Below are 14,180 nucleotides of genomic sequence, written 5' to 3'. Positions count from 1 at the left end.
ACATATTTATAGGAAAAGAAAGCACCTCCAAGAACACTTTGTCGTGAGCACGTTTTAAAGCTTTTTGTGGGAATAGGAAGAAGGCCGGGATTATATTAGTTTTCAATTTTTTTTCGTTTTGTTCTAGTACTTTGCAGCCCGGACCAACAGGGCCCCGCAGCGGCGCTGGGGGCGCTGGGGCCCCTCGGGGGCCCTTCGCAGCCTGCCCGCAGCCCCACGTGGCGCAGCGCGGCACAGCGCGGCACGGCGCGGCGCGGGCTGACCGAGGCGCCCGCGGGGCCACACACCCTGCGCCCCAGGCCGCCACTCCGGGCTCCCTCGCCCAGCGCGGCGCGGCAGCGGGCGCTCAGGGGGCGGCGGGCCGGGCGCCCGCCGAGGAGGAGTCGCTGCGGCGGCTGCCGGGCAGCTCGCAGGCGGGCCGAGCCTTCAGGTAGCGGGCCGAGCAGCAGAGGCAGCGGCGCGCCAGGTCGTGGAAGAGGTGGCCCGTGTAGAGCATGTAGATCCAGGGGTTGCAGCAGCTGTTGAGGCTGGCCAGCAGCATGGCGATGATGAAGGGCGACGCTGCAAGGCAGAGAGCACCGCCGCGTTAGCCCGGCGCCCCGGCACACGGGCTCCGGGGCGCCGCCGCGGCCGCCCACCTCCGAGCAGCCCCCGCCGCCGGGCCGGGGCTGTGCCGGGCGCCCGGCGAGCGGGCAGGGAGCCCGCCGGCTTTGCAGCCCCGCGGCGGCCGGGCCGCCGCCTCCTCTGCCTGCACCCGCCTGCAAAGCAGTAGCAAGAAGGACTGTGGCTTTGTTCCTTTTCCTCTCCGCTCTTATCTTTCTCTCTCTCATTTTTTTTTTAAAAGAGGAAACTTTGCTTTTCCATTGAAAAAGTCTGCAAAGGCCCACTCAAAATTTTTAAACTAGAAAAGAAGTGTGAATAATGAACACTCGTTTCCAAATTCACCTTTTACTAGGTCACCCTTAATTCCTGCCCAAGTGATATCTAGTCCAACTGCCTGTAATTTCAAGTATGCATTAGAAGCAAGCCAGGAGCGTTTGCTTACAGATTGTCAGCCCAAGGCCTGAAACGCATCACACCATTTCAATCCACTTACTTAGGGAAGGAAAAAAAAAAAAAAAAAAAAAAAGAAGAAAAAAAAAAAGAAAGAAAGAAAGAAAAGAAACCCCCAAACCCCAAGTATTGCTGACTCAGCTGTTTGCTCTCTGAGTTTGTTAAATTGAATTTCACAGCGCTTCAAGCCGACTTGGATTTAAAGCCCACTATGCATCACATTACAGGTAACGTAAATCATCGGTAGGGCGCCTGTGGCAGAAACCTCGCCGAAAGCGGCGTGCCGCGAGGTCCCATCCGCGCCAGGGCTCTGTGCGGCCCCGGGGCTCCGCGGAGGCGGGGGCGGCCGCCCGGGCGCGCAGAGCCCCGTCCCGGCGCCGCGGCCGTGCAGCGCCCGGAGCGCCGGCCCGGGTCCGCCGGGGGCCCCCGGAGCCCGGCCGCGGTCGCCTCCCCGCTCGCAGCCCCTCCTGCCGCCGGGCAGGCAGCAGGCAGGCACGGGAGCCCCCCGGCCCGGCCGCGCGGCGCCGAAGCGGGGCGAAGCCTCGCGCTGCAGCACGGCGGGGCGAGCCGGAGCGCACCCGAGCCGTGCGCGCGGGAGCGGTTTGCGAGCAAGCTCCGGCGCCCGCGCGGGCAGCCGCCCGGCGCGGCTCTGGCCAGCCGCGGGGCCGGGCAGCGCAGGGGGTCCGCCGCCTTCAAATCAGCACAAGGGAGGCGCTGCTTCCGCTCGGGGTGCGCCTAAGAACTGCAAGCTTTGGCTAGCCTAACGCGGGTGGAAAACCACGAGATAAATGCTTAGGGCGTCTGGGAAGGTCTAAAGGCTGCGGCGAAAGGAACGGAGAGAGGCAGCAAGCGGCCGCAACGGGAGGGGAGGCTGCGCCGCGCCGGCAAGCACCGGGCTCCCCGCGGAGCAAGCCGTACCCCTGAAACGGGGCCGGTCAGAGGAGAGCCAGGAGTCTGTGGAGTGAAGGGGCTCTGCCGAGGCAGAGGGTCCCCGGGGGACGTGGGGGGGGGGGCGGCTTCTCCTGCCAGCTTCGGGAAGGAGCCGCTGTCCCCCCGCACGCGCCTTTTGTCCCCTGCCCCCAGAGCCGCACAGTTTTCCTTTCAAACTTCCCCAGCCGGTTCCCTGCAGGTGCCGGGAGACCGTCGGGCACCTCCGCCCGGCCCCAGCGCAGGCTGGTCGAGCTGCCAGCAGGCGAAACCGGGCACGGTCGTATATTGTACTCTGTTTGCAACCTTAACGACCGGGCAGCCAGGGCCGAGCACAAAGACGGCAAACCAGGGACACCAGCTCCCTTAGGAAAAGCCTTTCCCCATGGATGAGCAGCTTTCCGAAGGTGCAGCGCTCCGGGCAGTGGGAAAACAAGAGCAGGGCAGCCGCGGAGGAGCGAGGCGAGGCAAAGGGCGGCCAAGACGGAGCAAGCAGAGGGCAAAGGCGAAAGCAAAGCCGGCGGGCGTCGCAGAAAGAGCTGCGGTTTTCTCCCGCGGTTCCCTGGCCCCGGGAGCTGCCGCCCGGAGCCGCGCGGCCACGCGGCCGTCCGGACGCCGAGCGGACGAGAGGTGAAGGATTTCAGCGCGGGGCGCCCCGGGCCGCGCTCCGCTTGCGCATCCGTGCGGACGCGGGCTGGCAAAACCGCCTCCAGCCTTTACGGCTAGGAGAGCGCAGCAGCCGCAGCCGCCGGCGACCCGAGCTCGCTCCCGAGGCAGGGGTGGGACAGGGGGGTCTCCGCCGCGTTTCGCGAGGAGGAGGAGGAGGAGGACGGCCCGGGGACGGCGGCGCGCGGGGGAGCCCCCAGCGACGGCAGCTCCGCGCGCGGGCAGCTCTTCGCAGGGCGCTCCGCCGGCGGACCGGCGCTCCGGGGCTAAGCCGGCCCTCGGCCGCGCTGGGGACGCTTCCGGGGAGCTGCTACTGCATTTCAGACCTTTCTCCGGGCTCGTTTCTCCCTCCCAGCCCCCGAGGAGACCTGATCCACGGCGGAGTTTCTCGCTGTCAGGCACAGCCTCCGAGTCTGCGGCTGGGCAGCTCAGCGGACTACAGGTGTCACTTTGATCATTCAGGCTAAGCAATCCGAGCAGACCTGCAGGTACGAGAGAAGAGAGCACATACCTTCCTGCGGCGCATTCGTGTCCCACACGGACCACATTTGCACAAAGAAAAAGGGAGTCCAGCACACTATGAAAGCTAACACTATGATGAAAGTCATTTTGACTGTCCGGATCTTGGCTTTGGAGATGAGCCTGGTGCTGCTGACCCTGGCAAACGCTGTCCCACTGCGGGAGGTGGAGCTCAGGCTCGTGTTCGGCCCATGAGCTGTCTTGAGCTTCACATTTTGCCAGATTTTGAAACTGATCAAGCCGTAGCAAATGCTCAGCATCAACACAGGGATGATGTACACCATGAGGGTTATCCAGGTGACGTAAGCTTTGGGTCCCCAGGGCTGGATAAAATCTGCCCAGCAGTCATAGACCCCATTACCCACATCCCTCAGGGAAAATATGTGGATCTGAGGGATGCTGACCAGCAGGCACAGCAGCCAGGTGAGGAGGACAGAGACCCGATCAGCTCTCCTGTGCAGAGACCTCAGTGGCTGACAGATGGCCAAACATCGGTCCAGGGTCATCAGCAAGAGCATGTAGGTAGAAGCAAACATTCCCACTACCTGCAAGTACTTGATCAATCGGCAGAGGAAATCTGGCCCATAAAACCTGAAGGTGATGTCCCAGATAAGCTGGGGCAGCACCTGGAAGATGGCTACCACCAGGTCAGCAATGCTCAAGTGCTTCATGAAGAAGTACATGCGGGAGTGTTTCTGCCGGGTGGTGTGGATGGCCAGCAGCACGCACAGATTGCCGGTCAGGGCCAGGAACAGGATGAGGCAGAGGACCGTCACCTCCACTTTGGCCATGTCCTCGTTCCTCTTCAAGGGGTCAGTGGTGCTGTTCCTCCCGGATGTCTGGTTCTCCAGGATGAGACTGCTGTTTCCCAGTGAGCTGTTGATCGTCCATAAATTGCTCCCTGCGAGGTATGGCTTACCCATGGCCAGCTCCTTCCCATGTAGAGCTCCGTAGCAGAGAGGGGTCTGGTGAAAAGATCCTCTATGAACGTGTCCCCATGTGAAGCAGCCGTGGCTCCTTTACAGCTCCCCCCTCCTGGCTGTCATCTCTGCTGCGTTGCCCTGCACGGAGCCCTTCCTTTCCTCCCTCTGGATGAGCCCCAGGGCTCCGTCCTCCTCGGGGGCAGAAATGCTCTCGGCCAGCAACTCCACCCTGTCCCCTCCCAGGGCGCTTGACGTCTCCTCAGACTCCTGCCCCCAAACAAGCACAAAACGCGGAAGGAGCATTGGGGGGGTGGGAAAGAGCACTAGAGGGAAAAGGAGTGCTAGGGAGAAAAGGAGCATTAGGGAAAAAAGGAGTGTTGGGGGGGGAGAGCACTAGAGGGAAAAGGAGCATTAGGGGGAAAAAGAGCATTAGGGCAAAAAAGTGTTGAGGGGAAAACACTAGATGGAAAAGGAGTGCTAGAGGGAAAAGGAGCATTAGAGGGGAAAAAAGAAGTGTTGGGGAAAAAATAGCACGGGAGGGAAAAGGAGTGCTAGGTGGAAAAGGAGCATTAGAGAAAAAAAGGAGTGTTAGGGGGGAAAAAAAGAGCACGGGAGGGAAAAGCAGTGCTAGGGGGAAAAGGAGCATTAGAGAAAAAAGGAGTGTTGGGGGGGGGAAGAGCACGGGAAGGAAAAGCAGTGCTAGGGGGAAAAGCAGTGCTGGGGGAGAAGGGCGCTTGGGCAGAGAGCAGCGCTGCTGCCCCGTCTCGGTGGCAGCCCCCTCCCCAGCCCCCCCCAGCCCCCCAGCGCGGCGCGGGGCCTTCCCCGAGCAGGGCTCGATTCCTGCCCGCCCCCCCCCCCGGCTGCCCCTGCCCCGCAGCCCGGGCGCGTCCCCGCTCCGCGCCGCTCCGCGCCGCTCCGCGCTCACCTCCCCGCCGCCGCCGCCGCCGCCCCGCACCGTGCCCGCATCGCGGCACCGCGCCCGCATCGCGGCACCGCGCCCCGCTCCGCACCTCGTCCCCGCGCCGCCCCCCGCCCCCGCCGGGAAGCAGCCGGGCGCTGCGCTGCGCTGCGCTCGGCGCTGCAGCCGCGAGGGGGTGCGAAAGGCCGCGCTCGGCCCGGCGTGGGGCTGCGAGGAAGAGGGCAGGACACGGGAGCGCGGCGGGGGGGTCGGCTCTCGATGCACGGCGCTCCAGCGGCTTGATTTCCCCGAGCCCCGCGCTGTAAGTGCATCGCGCTATCTTCATTGTGCAGCTACACGTGTAAGCGTGTGAACCGGCAAATGATGCTCGAACTTAGAGGCAATGCTGTCGCTGCTAGCTGCATAAATTGGTGCGATTTAAGTAGGTTCATTTCTTTCCAGAAAAAAAGTGACTATTTTAGTGACTTCGGTCAGACTTCCCAGCCTCCAGGTAGCTGGGAAAAGCAAAAACCACATGGGGAAATACAAACTGAGCAGATGAGATGTTATTTTCTTAAGACAACAGTTCGGTACAGCAGCGAGAAGCTGGGAGAAGAGCCCCATCTGTGCGAGCTGCCTGGAGCTGCGGATTAATTACTCTTTTTGTCTGACAGGCAATACAAAAGAATGTCAAGTGTTAATGAGCAGTGCCTCTCTCAACTGACAGACTTACTCACTGAGAGGTAAATAGATGCTCCAGCCCTGGGGATTTCCGAGTGGTTTAGAGGTGTCCTGACTTCAGCTGCCAGAGCTGCTGCTCACAGGCTGCTTTCAAATCCCTTGTCGTATCGCCAGCTTGCCATACTCCAACCAGGAGGCTCGCGCTCAGGTTATCTAGCAACAGCCACGACAAACAGACTTCTTTTCTTTTTTTCCTGAAGTTTTTAAGGTATTTTTAAATCTTTTATATAAAAGAAAAAAATATAGTTATTCTATGTTGTTTGCCATTAATGCTGCTAACTCAGCACATGCATTTCAGAGAGAAAAAGACTGTTTTTCCCAAGACTCAGGCCCAGGACAAGCGGTTCAGGCACTTAAGACTGCAGATGTGGGTTTGCAGAGCAGCTTCTAGACAGCTCAACATCCGAGCTGAACTGCTGCTGAACTCTGCTGTGGCCCCGAGGGTCATTCGCAGCCCTTTAATCCAAAAGGTGGCTTCAGCGCGAACCACCTTGGTCTAACTTCTGCCCTCTCTTAACTCTAAGCGAAATTCTGCACTCTGATACTCATTCCACTGTGCTGCTTTTCCCTGATAACCACATCTCAAACTCTACTTAGCCTCACATTAGGTCTTAAATAAACATTTCTGCAGTTATTTTTAAAAATAAAGATTTTTGGGAACCTTTAGCTCTATACAAGATGTAGAAATGTTAAATACTTTGGCAAGTTCTTCCCTCCAGGGTTCATATTCTTCTTCCTTTAGGCAATAAAACGGCTGTGGGAATCGCTGAGGATAACAGCTCACCATGTGCAATGCTTTTTTTTCATTGTTCTGCCTTTTTCGGGAGCGTTCTCTAGGAGGAAATGACCTTGGGAGCAATGTTGGCTCCAGTGAAGTCAAAGAGAGATTTGCCATTGAGCTCACGGAGCTACAGCTCCATCATTTCTGTGGTGCTGCTTTGGCACAGGGCAGCCTTTGGGGAGAGGGTAATTCCACACCTGCAGTGGTGCCAGGGTCACACCAGGACCCAGCTGGCCTTACACTGCTCCAGTGTAACTGAATAGCTTTTAAAGCAGCAAAGTCTTACATTAACTGAATGTAGTTGTAGAATACATTTTATTTCAACAGTGAATCATAAAAGTTAAACTGGGAAAGAGACCTCTGAGGACTCACTCTCTCTGTCCCCTTGCCAATGGCCAACTGTTCCCAGTGCTGCGTTTTTCTAATGCTCCGTCTGCTGTAATTTAGAAGTGCATGAGTAGTTCATTGAATTGCTTGCTGTTTAGGTGAAGGATCATACGCCGTGAGAAGCAAAATGAGGATTTAAAACATTAAGTCATGGAAGGTTTTCATTAGCTTTAAGCTTTTTGCACACAGTTTAGGCTCTTGACTTATGTCCCACTTGGTGAAACGTGGTCCTCTCCTGCCTTGCTGTGCTGGTAGCGACTCTGGACAGGAGACCTGCAGGCTGCCATTGCGAGCCGGGGCTGATGCAAGGAGAATGCAGCAAAGCCACAACTCCCATCACGAGCAGAGTTAAAGACTGTCTCTGCCTTTTCATGAACAGATGCAACAATTTTATCCCTCCCCTTGGCAAAACTGGCCAGATAATGCAAACTGGAAAGAGACATAAAGGAACCCAGATGGTGAGAAGGTTTGAGGAATATCACCAAGAGAAATTCACATAAGGTACGATGAAATAAAGTGAAAACAAATCAATTTGTCCATTACTGTAAGAAGTGTTCTCAGTAGAGCAAGACATAATCCTGGACACAACAGCAGACTCAGTTGGCCACTCCTGCTCCCCTTGCACTCTGACTTACTTGCCCAATGCTGTATAAGCCAACAGCAAGGGCTAGCGACCCATACACTTACGGGCAGGCAAAGGGTGGGAAGAGGCAAAGGAAAGGCAGAAGGGGAAGTGATCTACTTAGGGCATCTGAGAAAAGAGCAGGCAGAAGCAGGTCTGGAGGTTCCCCCTGTGCACATCCACACCGGATGGGGTGACCATCTCCTCAGCAGCTTTGAAGGACATACCTGGGAACATTATATACACAAACTCTCTTCTTGGTGGAAGGAAAAATTTGAGTCTTCTTGAGCATTCACCTGTGTGCTATCGTACACCAAAGCCTGAGGATGAAAGCAAATATTTCTTCTGAGTAAAGACTTACTAAGGTCTGCACAGAAAGCAAGCCAGCACCAAGGGTTTTTCTCCCTTAAACACACTGCCTTTTCTGTATGCTTGCCACTGACGTTTCTGGTAGCACCTCTGCTTGGCCACGATGCTCTGCCAGCGCTGCATGGGCCACCTGGTCTGGTGGGCACAGGACGCGGACACTTTGCTTGTGTGCAAGAGGCTTCGCCTCCCCATTAAATCATTTTCTTAGGGTTTGTGGATGGCCTAACTTCAGTTAGAGCATTGCCCAGTGCTTCAAGTGGTTTGCCAGTTAGGAAGAAAGCCAAAGTGCTCCAGTTCTCCTTGGGCATGAAGACATACCCGAGGAAATAAAGACCTTCAGCATCTCCATCCACAAAAGCAGTTCCTCTCCTCTCCTGAGCCACCTGGAGACAAAAATTGTTCGCTGAGTTTTGGCACCTGCCTCACCAGTTATGCAACACGCAACTCTTCCATGTATTTTCTCATCTATAGCGCTGGGTTTTGGCTGTCACGCTTTGGCAGTTAACATGTTTGTTTTTGTAAAAAGATTCAGACATGTCCACCGGGGAGGAAATAGAAAATAAACGTCTGGAGTTGGAAACAAATTAGGGAACCACAGAGCCGGTTCCTGCCAACTGCGGGGGCCGCCAGCGCGGGTGCCTGCCGCTCTCCCGCGCCGTGCCGTGCCGCGCCAAGCCCTTCCGCCGGCGCCGGGGCTCCGGCTCGCGGGCGCCCCGCGGCCCCCGGGCGCGCTCCCTCCTCCCGCCCCGGCGGCTGTCTGCGCGGGGGCTTCGCTGCCCACCGCCCGCTACGCGTCCGCACGCCGCGGGAACGGATTCGGTTCTGCCGCTTGGATCCGCGCTGGGAAAGACAGCGGTGCTGGACCGTTTCTGCCGACTTGGCGCAGTCACGGATGCGCGAGAGCCACGTTACCCGGCGCGGGGCACACGGCTCCGCGCGCTCGCCGCCGGGCACGCCGCCGCAATCACCGCTCCCTTCGCCCGCAACGGGAAGGAAAGAGAGCAAACAGCCACAGCAAAATCCCCGTCCGGACCAGGGGCCGCCCGGGCCAGCGCCAGCCTCGCGGCGGCAGCAGCAGGCGCTCGCCGGCCCTCGCGGCTCCGCGGCCCCTGCGCGGGCAAAGCCCCCGCGACTGGGGCACATGCGGGTGGCTTTAAAGACAAGAATCTTGCGAGAATCTAAGGATTTTCTGAGTCACCCTCAGCTCCTTCCAGGTTTAAAAATGCTATGATGCCGTAGAGTTGGAAATATTTTTGTTTTAAAAATACATACTTTGGAATAATCAAAAGCACAAAAGCTACATAAAGCTAAATTTAATTTCATTTCAGTTTACTGCTGCATCTGAAATAGCTTTTTTTCCAATAGCTATCTTGAAACCCAATTTTACAGCCCCCATGATACAAGAGGTCTGGCAAAACTTCAAGTCCAGGCCACTATTTTGCAGCAGGAATTGCTGCTGCTTCTGACTCTCACATATGAACGCGGCCCATAGCAGGCATCGTAAGCGAGAAAGTCAGAATATTTTGTCCAGCTGCTTTTGCATGGGAAATTCTCTTTATCCTAAAGTTTTTTGTTCATCATGACCCCTTGCACTGAGTTCCAAGAGGCCCAACTTTGGTAAACTCACTAAATATATGGAAAGATGCACAATCCAGGGTGCACAACTCCCTTGAAAAGGCATGCTGTTGCTTCAGTAAAAGGCTGCTGAATGTCATGGGCTTAGATAAAGCTTCTGGGAATATACTAAGGACAGAGAAATTAATATACGTACCTTTGCCTCTCTTAAATGTGTATATAGGTAAATTCCTAAGTATTATAGAAAAGTCCTACGTAGCTATCCATTTGGTATACCGATTTTTAAGAATTACACGCAGAGATAAATACTGTAAAAGGTACCCTGTGCAGGCCAACTCATGTTTGGAGAGGAAACATGGAAATATAAGTAAGTGATGCACAAAGTTATTTGGTCCAGAACATTCACTCAAAACTGGTTGTGTTAGTGAGGTCACTGATTACCAGTAACACCGTGCGATGCATAGTTAAGCTACCATAGCACCAGTTATATCTTTTGACTGCCTAAAAAATGCTCTTGGACATGTTATTTCTTTTCATTAGTTTAAAAAACCAAACACAATCCTCTCATTGTTTATAGTAAACACACACATGCAAAAATGCAGTTGAAACCCATTGCCATCTCTAGCATTCCTTCTCTGTTAGCATACCAACTGGCTTGTTATTGTAGGGCTCTTTATACGAAATGTTCTGATAGCTGTTACTTTGCTTTGGAAACTACATCATCAAAGCAGTGCTTTGGGACCAAAAAAAACCCATAAAAACTGGCCTGCACACAGACAAATGAAGGGAAGAGCAAGCTAGATATTGCAATCTCCAGCTTTTGAAAGTATTCTCAGTAGAAAAAGAGAGTTTGTATGAGTTCACTCCATGTGTCAAGACATTTCTTCTCTTCTCTCCCTTTTATTTATCTAGGAACATGGAGTTTGAACAACTTACCCAAAGAATTCAGTGTTAAGATCCTTTTGCATCATGTGACTGTAAGTTTTACAGGATTCAAACCATTTCCTTCAAAGAAACCCTCTAGTTTTTGAAAATTATCAGCTTCAGGTTACATGGCCTCCAACTTACGCCAGTGCAGAAGTCCAAATAACGCTTATTCAGCTTTTATAGATAAAGTCTTGAAGAAAAGATGCGCTCCTTGTTTTTCACTTGATGTCAAGAAATGCAGAACTACGCACCCTCCTTCTCCAGGGCCAGCTTCTCCACAGACGCAGCGCGACCACGTCCATTCACACCAACGAGCCCAAACCTGCTCATAACAGAGAATAACAAACAGGTCCACAAACGCGATGTGGGCTCACGGGGCGCAGAGGAGCGGCGGGTTACGCGCGGCGCGAGGCAGGAGCAGCTCTCCCTCCTCCAACCGTTCATAACGTCTTCCTTTTTCTAATGCCAATTTGTTTTTTGTCACCTGAACTTATTGACACAGTAGCGGACATACATTCAGGCATGCAAAATAAATACACTTTGAACAGTAATTCCTGTACTAAATCAAATCACCTATTACTCAAAGCTACTAAATAAACAATGAAATCTGAAAAACATGGTGCAAAAATGTAGAAGCTGTTTAGAATGGAAGAAAAGGACAAAAGATCTTAAGACCTAATGAACAGCAATCAGGAAAAGGCATTTGCAGTAATAACAAGTTTTATGGGGCCTGTAAAACCAAGGAACAAAGTGATATATTCCTCAGCATCATCTACTGGCACTTCAGTTATTAACTAAATATTTCTGTATACATAGGTATGAATCATTCTTGTAACACCCAGTACCTGATGTGCAAGCACTGGCCCCTGACTGCAGGCTTACATCTGTGCATACAAATAGCTCCAGAAGAATGCTTTTGCTCATAAAAATGAGGCACGCTTATATTCGAACATAACATCTTACCTTGTCTGAGGAGGGACCAAAGAGCCAGAACAAAAATGAAATATATATGTACATGTATTTATTAAAAATACATGTGTATAGGTATTTATATACATAAATATATGTAAGGGAAATTAAATCAATTATGTTGCTGCATAATTGCTTCAATAAAATCTAAGCTGACTAATACGAGGGGGACTGCAGTCCTCAGGATAATTAAGTATATTTGTGCGTATTTATATATTTCTGTGTATACATATATAAGTATGCACACATCTAGATACGTCTATGCAGATGTATTTGTGCGTGTGTGTTTACATGTAGGGCCAAACAAATAGAGAAGCAAGCTTTTCCTCAGAAAATGAAACCCGGTTACATGGGTACAAGCTTTTATACCTCACCAATTACTGCACATTTGCAGTAAAGTGTTTACTTTCTCCTCCCTCAAGTAAGTCATTTGGCCTTCTCTTTATTGAATTTTGGGTGGTTGATTCTGAGCCAACTCACCAATTTGTTAGAATCATTTGCAATTCTGGCCCTGTCCCCCCGAGCACTTGTGACGACTCCTCCGCTCTGCCGGCTAAGGAAAGAAGGAACGTAATGCCGCAAAGAAAACACGGTTATTTACTTGCTTTTGAACAGAGAATGACTGTCTTTAAGCTTGTCCAACAGGCAATAGTGATGATTTAGTTTAAATTCCTGCACAGGGGTAAGAACTTAAAATTGGAAAATATCTGTTCTTCTCTCAAAAAGGACCCCGTTGTGCAATTCAGATTTATTAATCAAGTTTACTGTTGCATGAAAGAGGAAAACGCTTTTCAGGACGGACGTCGAACATCTGCCTCCCCTCTGCGTCCCAGCCGCAGTAGGCTCGGCGGGAGCGGTGGGGCGGGAGCCGCGCGGGGTCCCCCGCCGCCCCGCTCCTCCGCCCCGCGCCGCCCTGTCCGATGGGCTCTGGCTGGCTCCAGCCGCCGGTGCTTTCCGTGCCCGCCGCGCTGCGGACCCCTCCCGGCCCTGCCGCTCCCGGCGGAGGAAGGCAGAGCCTCCGCGAGGGGACGAGCCCGGTCGAGCAGCCTCGCCGAGACCCGCTGCCGGCGTGCCCCACGGCGGGGGAGCTCGGCAGCGGCCGTCCTCCTGCTCGGGCTGACCCCAGCCCTCGGGCCCCGCGACGCAGCCCTGCCCCGGGCGAGCGCCCGGCCACGCGCTCGGCGTGGGGCCACCACCGGCGGCAGCAGCACGTAGACCTGCTACGCAGAGGAGTCGGATACGAGCTTGGGTCAGCGTGGTGTTGTGGAGAATAGCTGACCGAAGCAGAGGACAGCGGTGTGATCAGCATGCGAGCAACCGAAACCTCTCTTCACTCTTGCCACATTGGTTCAAGCTGCCTGTGAAATACCAAGTCAATATTTGCACTCATTTCTTTGCCTTCTTAACTTCCCCCCACCTAACCTTATATTTTAATCCAGCTAGACTTCAAACAAGCTATGAAATTCAGGCCATGCCGCTGATGCAATTGCCTTTTCCACTAGACTAAGAGCCAGCGTCCCCCAGAGCTCCATATCCATCACAGCCAACCCTCTGCCCTCTTGCTCGCGGGACATCACTGTGTGTCCCCTTTAATTTCTAATCTTTTCCATCACGGATGCTTTGCGAGGACTTACTGAGTATGAGACAGCAATTCAGTACTTCTAGCCAATTTGAATGTCTCCTTTTTTCCTCACTGAGTCACAGACCATCCGTCTGGTTCTTCAGGTTCAGCTCCAACTCCTTTAACGCAAGACCTTCCCCTTGTGGCAACCGTTTCCCATCTGCTTGTCCAAGGCCTCTCTGCCTCCCCAAGTGTTACGTAACTGCACAGCAGAGGCATCCAGCTCATGTGCTTCTTCCTCAGCCTGTCCATCAGCTGTGCTCCAGGCACAGGAAAGCTGCTCCGGCCTTGGCAGCAAGGGAGACATGTCAGATTCAAAGCAGAACTTGGCCAGAACCGTAGTCAACATCTGGCCCCGGACTGTTCTACCTGCCAACGCAAACGGCGACCTTCCATAAATCTCAGGTACACCAAATTTTTTGTATACAGTTTTTAAGGAATAAAATAACATCTGTTTTATATGTGTGGAAGAGCTTGCTGACTGCTTATTCTTGGCTGGACATTTTATGGCAGTCTTTTATGAAACTACTTTCAAGGAAAACACGCACCCAGTCCCTGCAGCTCAGGCCGGGGTAGGGAACGCGTCCCCCCGCGCCAGCGCAAGGCGCGCACGCATCGCCGCGCCGCGCGAGCTCCCCAGGTGTAACCGGCCACGGCTGCCAGGGAGGAGACGCGTCTCGGCCAGGCGGCGGGAGTCGCTCCGCTCCTGCCTCGCGCCGCCGCCGTCCGGGGCAGCCCGGGGGGAAGCGGGCAACACTGGAGGGGCGGCGAGCAGAAGGCTTGGACACAGCTCCGGGCTTCTGGAAATAATCGCAGAGCCGGGGGAGAGCTCTGCTTAGTCTTTCCTCTACCCACGTGCTAGCCAACGTGCTTGCCGTGTGTCAGCTAGCCAGCAGAGAGCAACGCATCACGAAACTTCTTCTCAGCCGCAGCCTTGCATTAAGAAGCGGGAAAGTCACGGAGAGATACAGAATTCTCTCTGCCTTTCTCGCTAACACAGCAAGTACTAAACAGGTTTAAAGGCATTTCTCAGTGCTACTGCATCAAATTTTCGAAAAAATATGTTTTTTTCCACCCCGTCTCTCCATTCCGTGCTTTGTGCTCTGCACGCTCCACTTTACACCCCGTTTTCTCATCTTACACACTGGTTCCCGGTCCTCAATCTCTCCCCTTCGCCACCGCCTCGCTGTGGACTTCCCGGT

At 54.1% G+C, this 14,180-nt stretch overlaps 1 protein-coding gene across 1 annotated transcript; it reads right to left on the bottom strand.

The window, feature by feature from the left end:
- Positions 1-346: 346 nt before the first annotated feature.
- OXTR (oxytocin receptor) lies at positions 347-5,789 on the bottom strand. The gene is made up of 3 exons (XM_062585872.1): positions 5,724-5,789; positions 3,158-4,355; positions 347-561 (listed from the first exon to the last, which is right to left on the bottom strand). Exons 2-3 carry the CDS (start codon positions 4,086-4,088, stop codon positions 347-349), a joined length of 1,146 nt encoding a protein of 381 aa, XP_062441856.1. The 5' UTR covers positions 4,089-4,355; positions 5,724-5,789.
- Between the last annotated feature and the right edge of the window lie 8,391 nt (positions 5,790-14,180).

The sequence above is a fragment of the Rhea pennata genome, chromosome 12 (assembly GCF_028389875.1).
Source record: "Rhea pennata isolate bPtePen1 chromosome 12, bPtePen1.pri, whole genome shotgun sequence".
Taxonomy (NCBI): Eukaryota; Metazoa; Chordata; class Aves; order Rheiformes; family Rheidae; genus Rhea; species Rhea pennata.
This window is presented reverse-complemented; position numbering and strand designations above follow the sequence as displayed.

Excerpts from the sequence above, each read along its gene's own strand:
- OXTR (XM_062585872.1), bottom strand. The coding sequence starts at position 4,088 with ATGGGTAAGCCATACCTCGCAGGGAGCAATTTATGGACGATCAACAGC. Across the intron at positions 562-3,157 it reads CACGAATGCGCCGCAGGAAG|CGTCGCCCTTCATCATCGCC; the intron begins GTATGTGCTCTC and ends TCTGCCTTGCAG.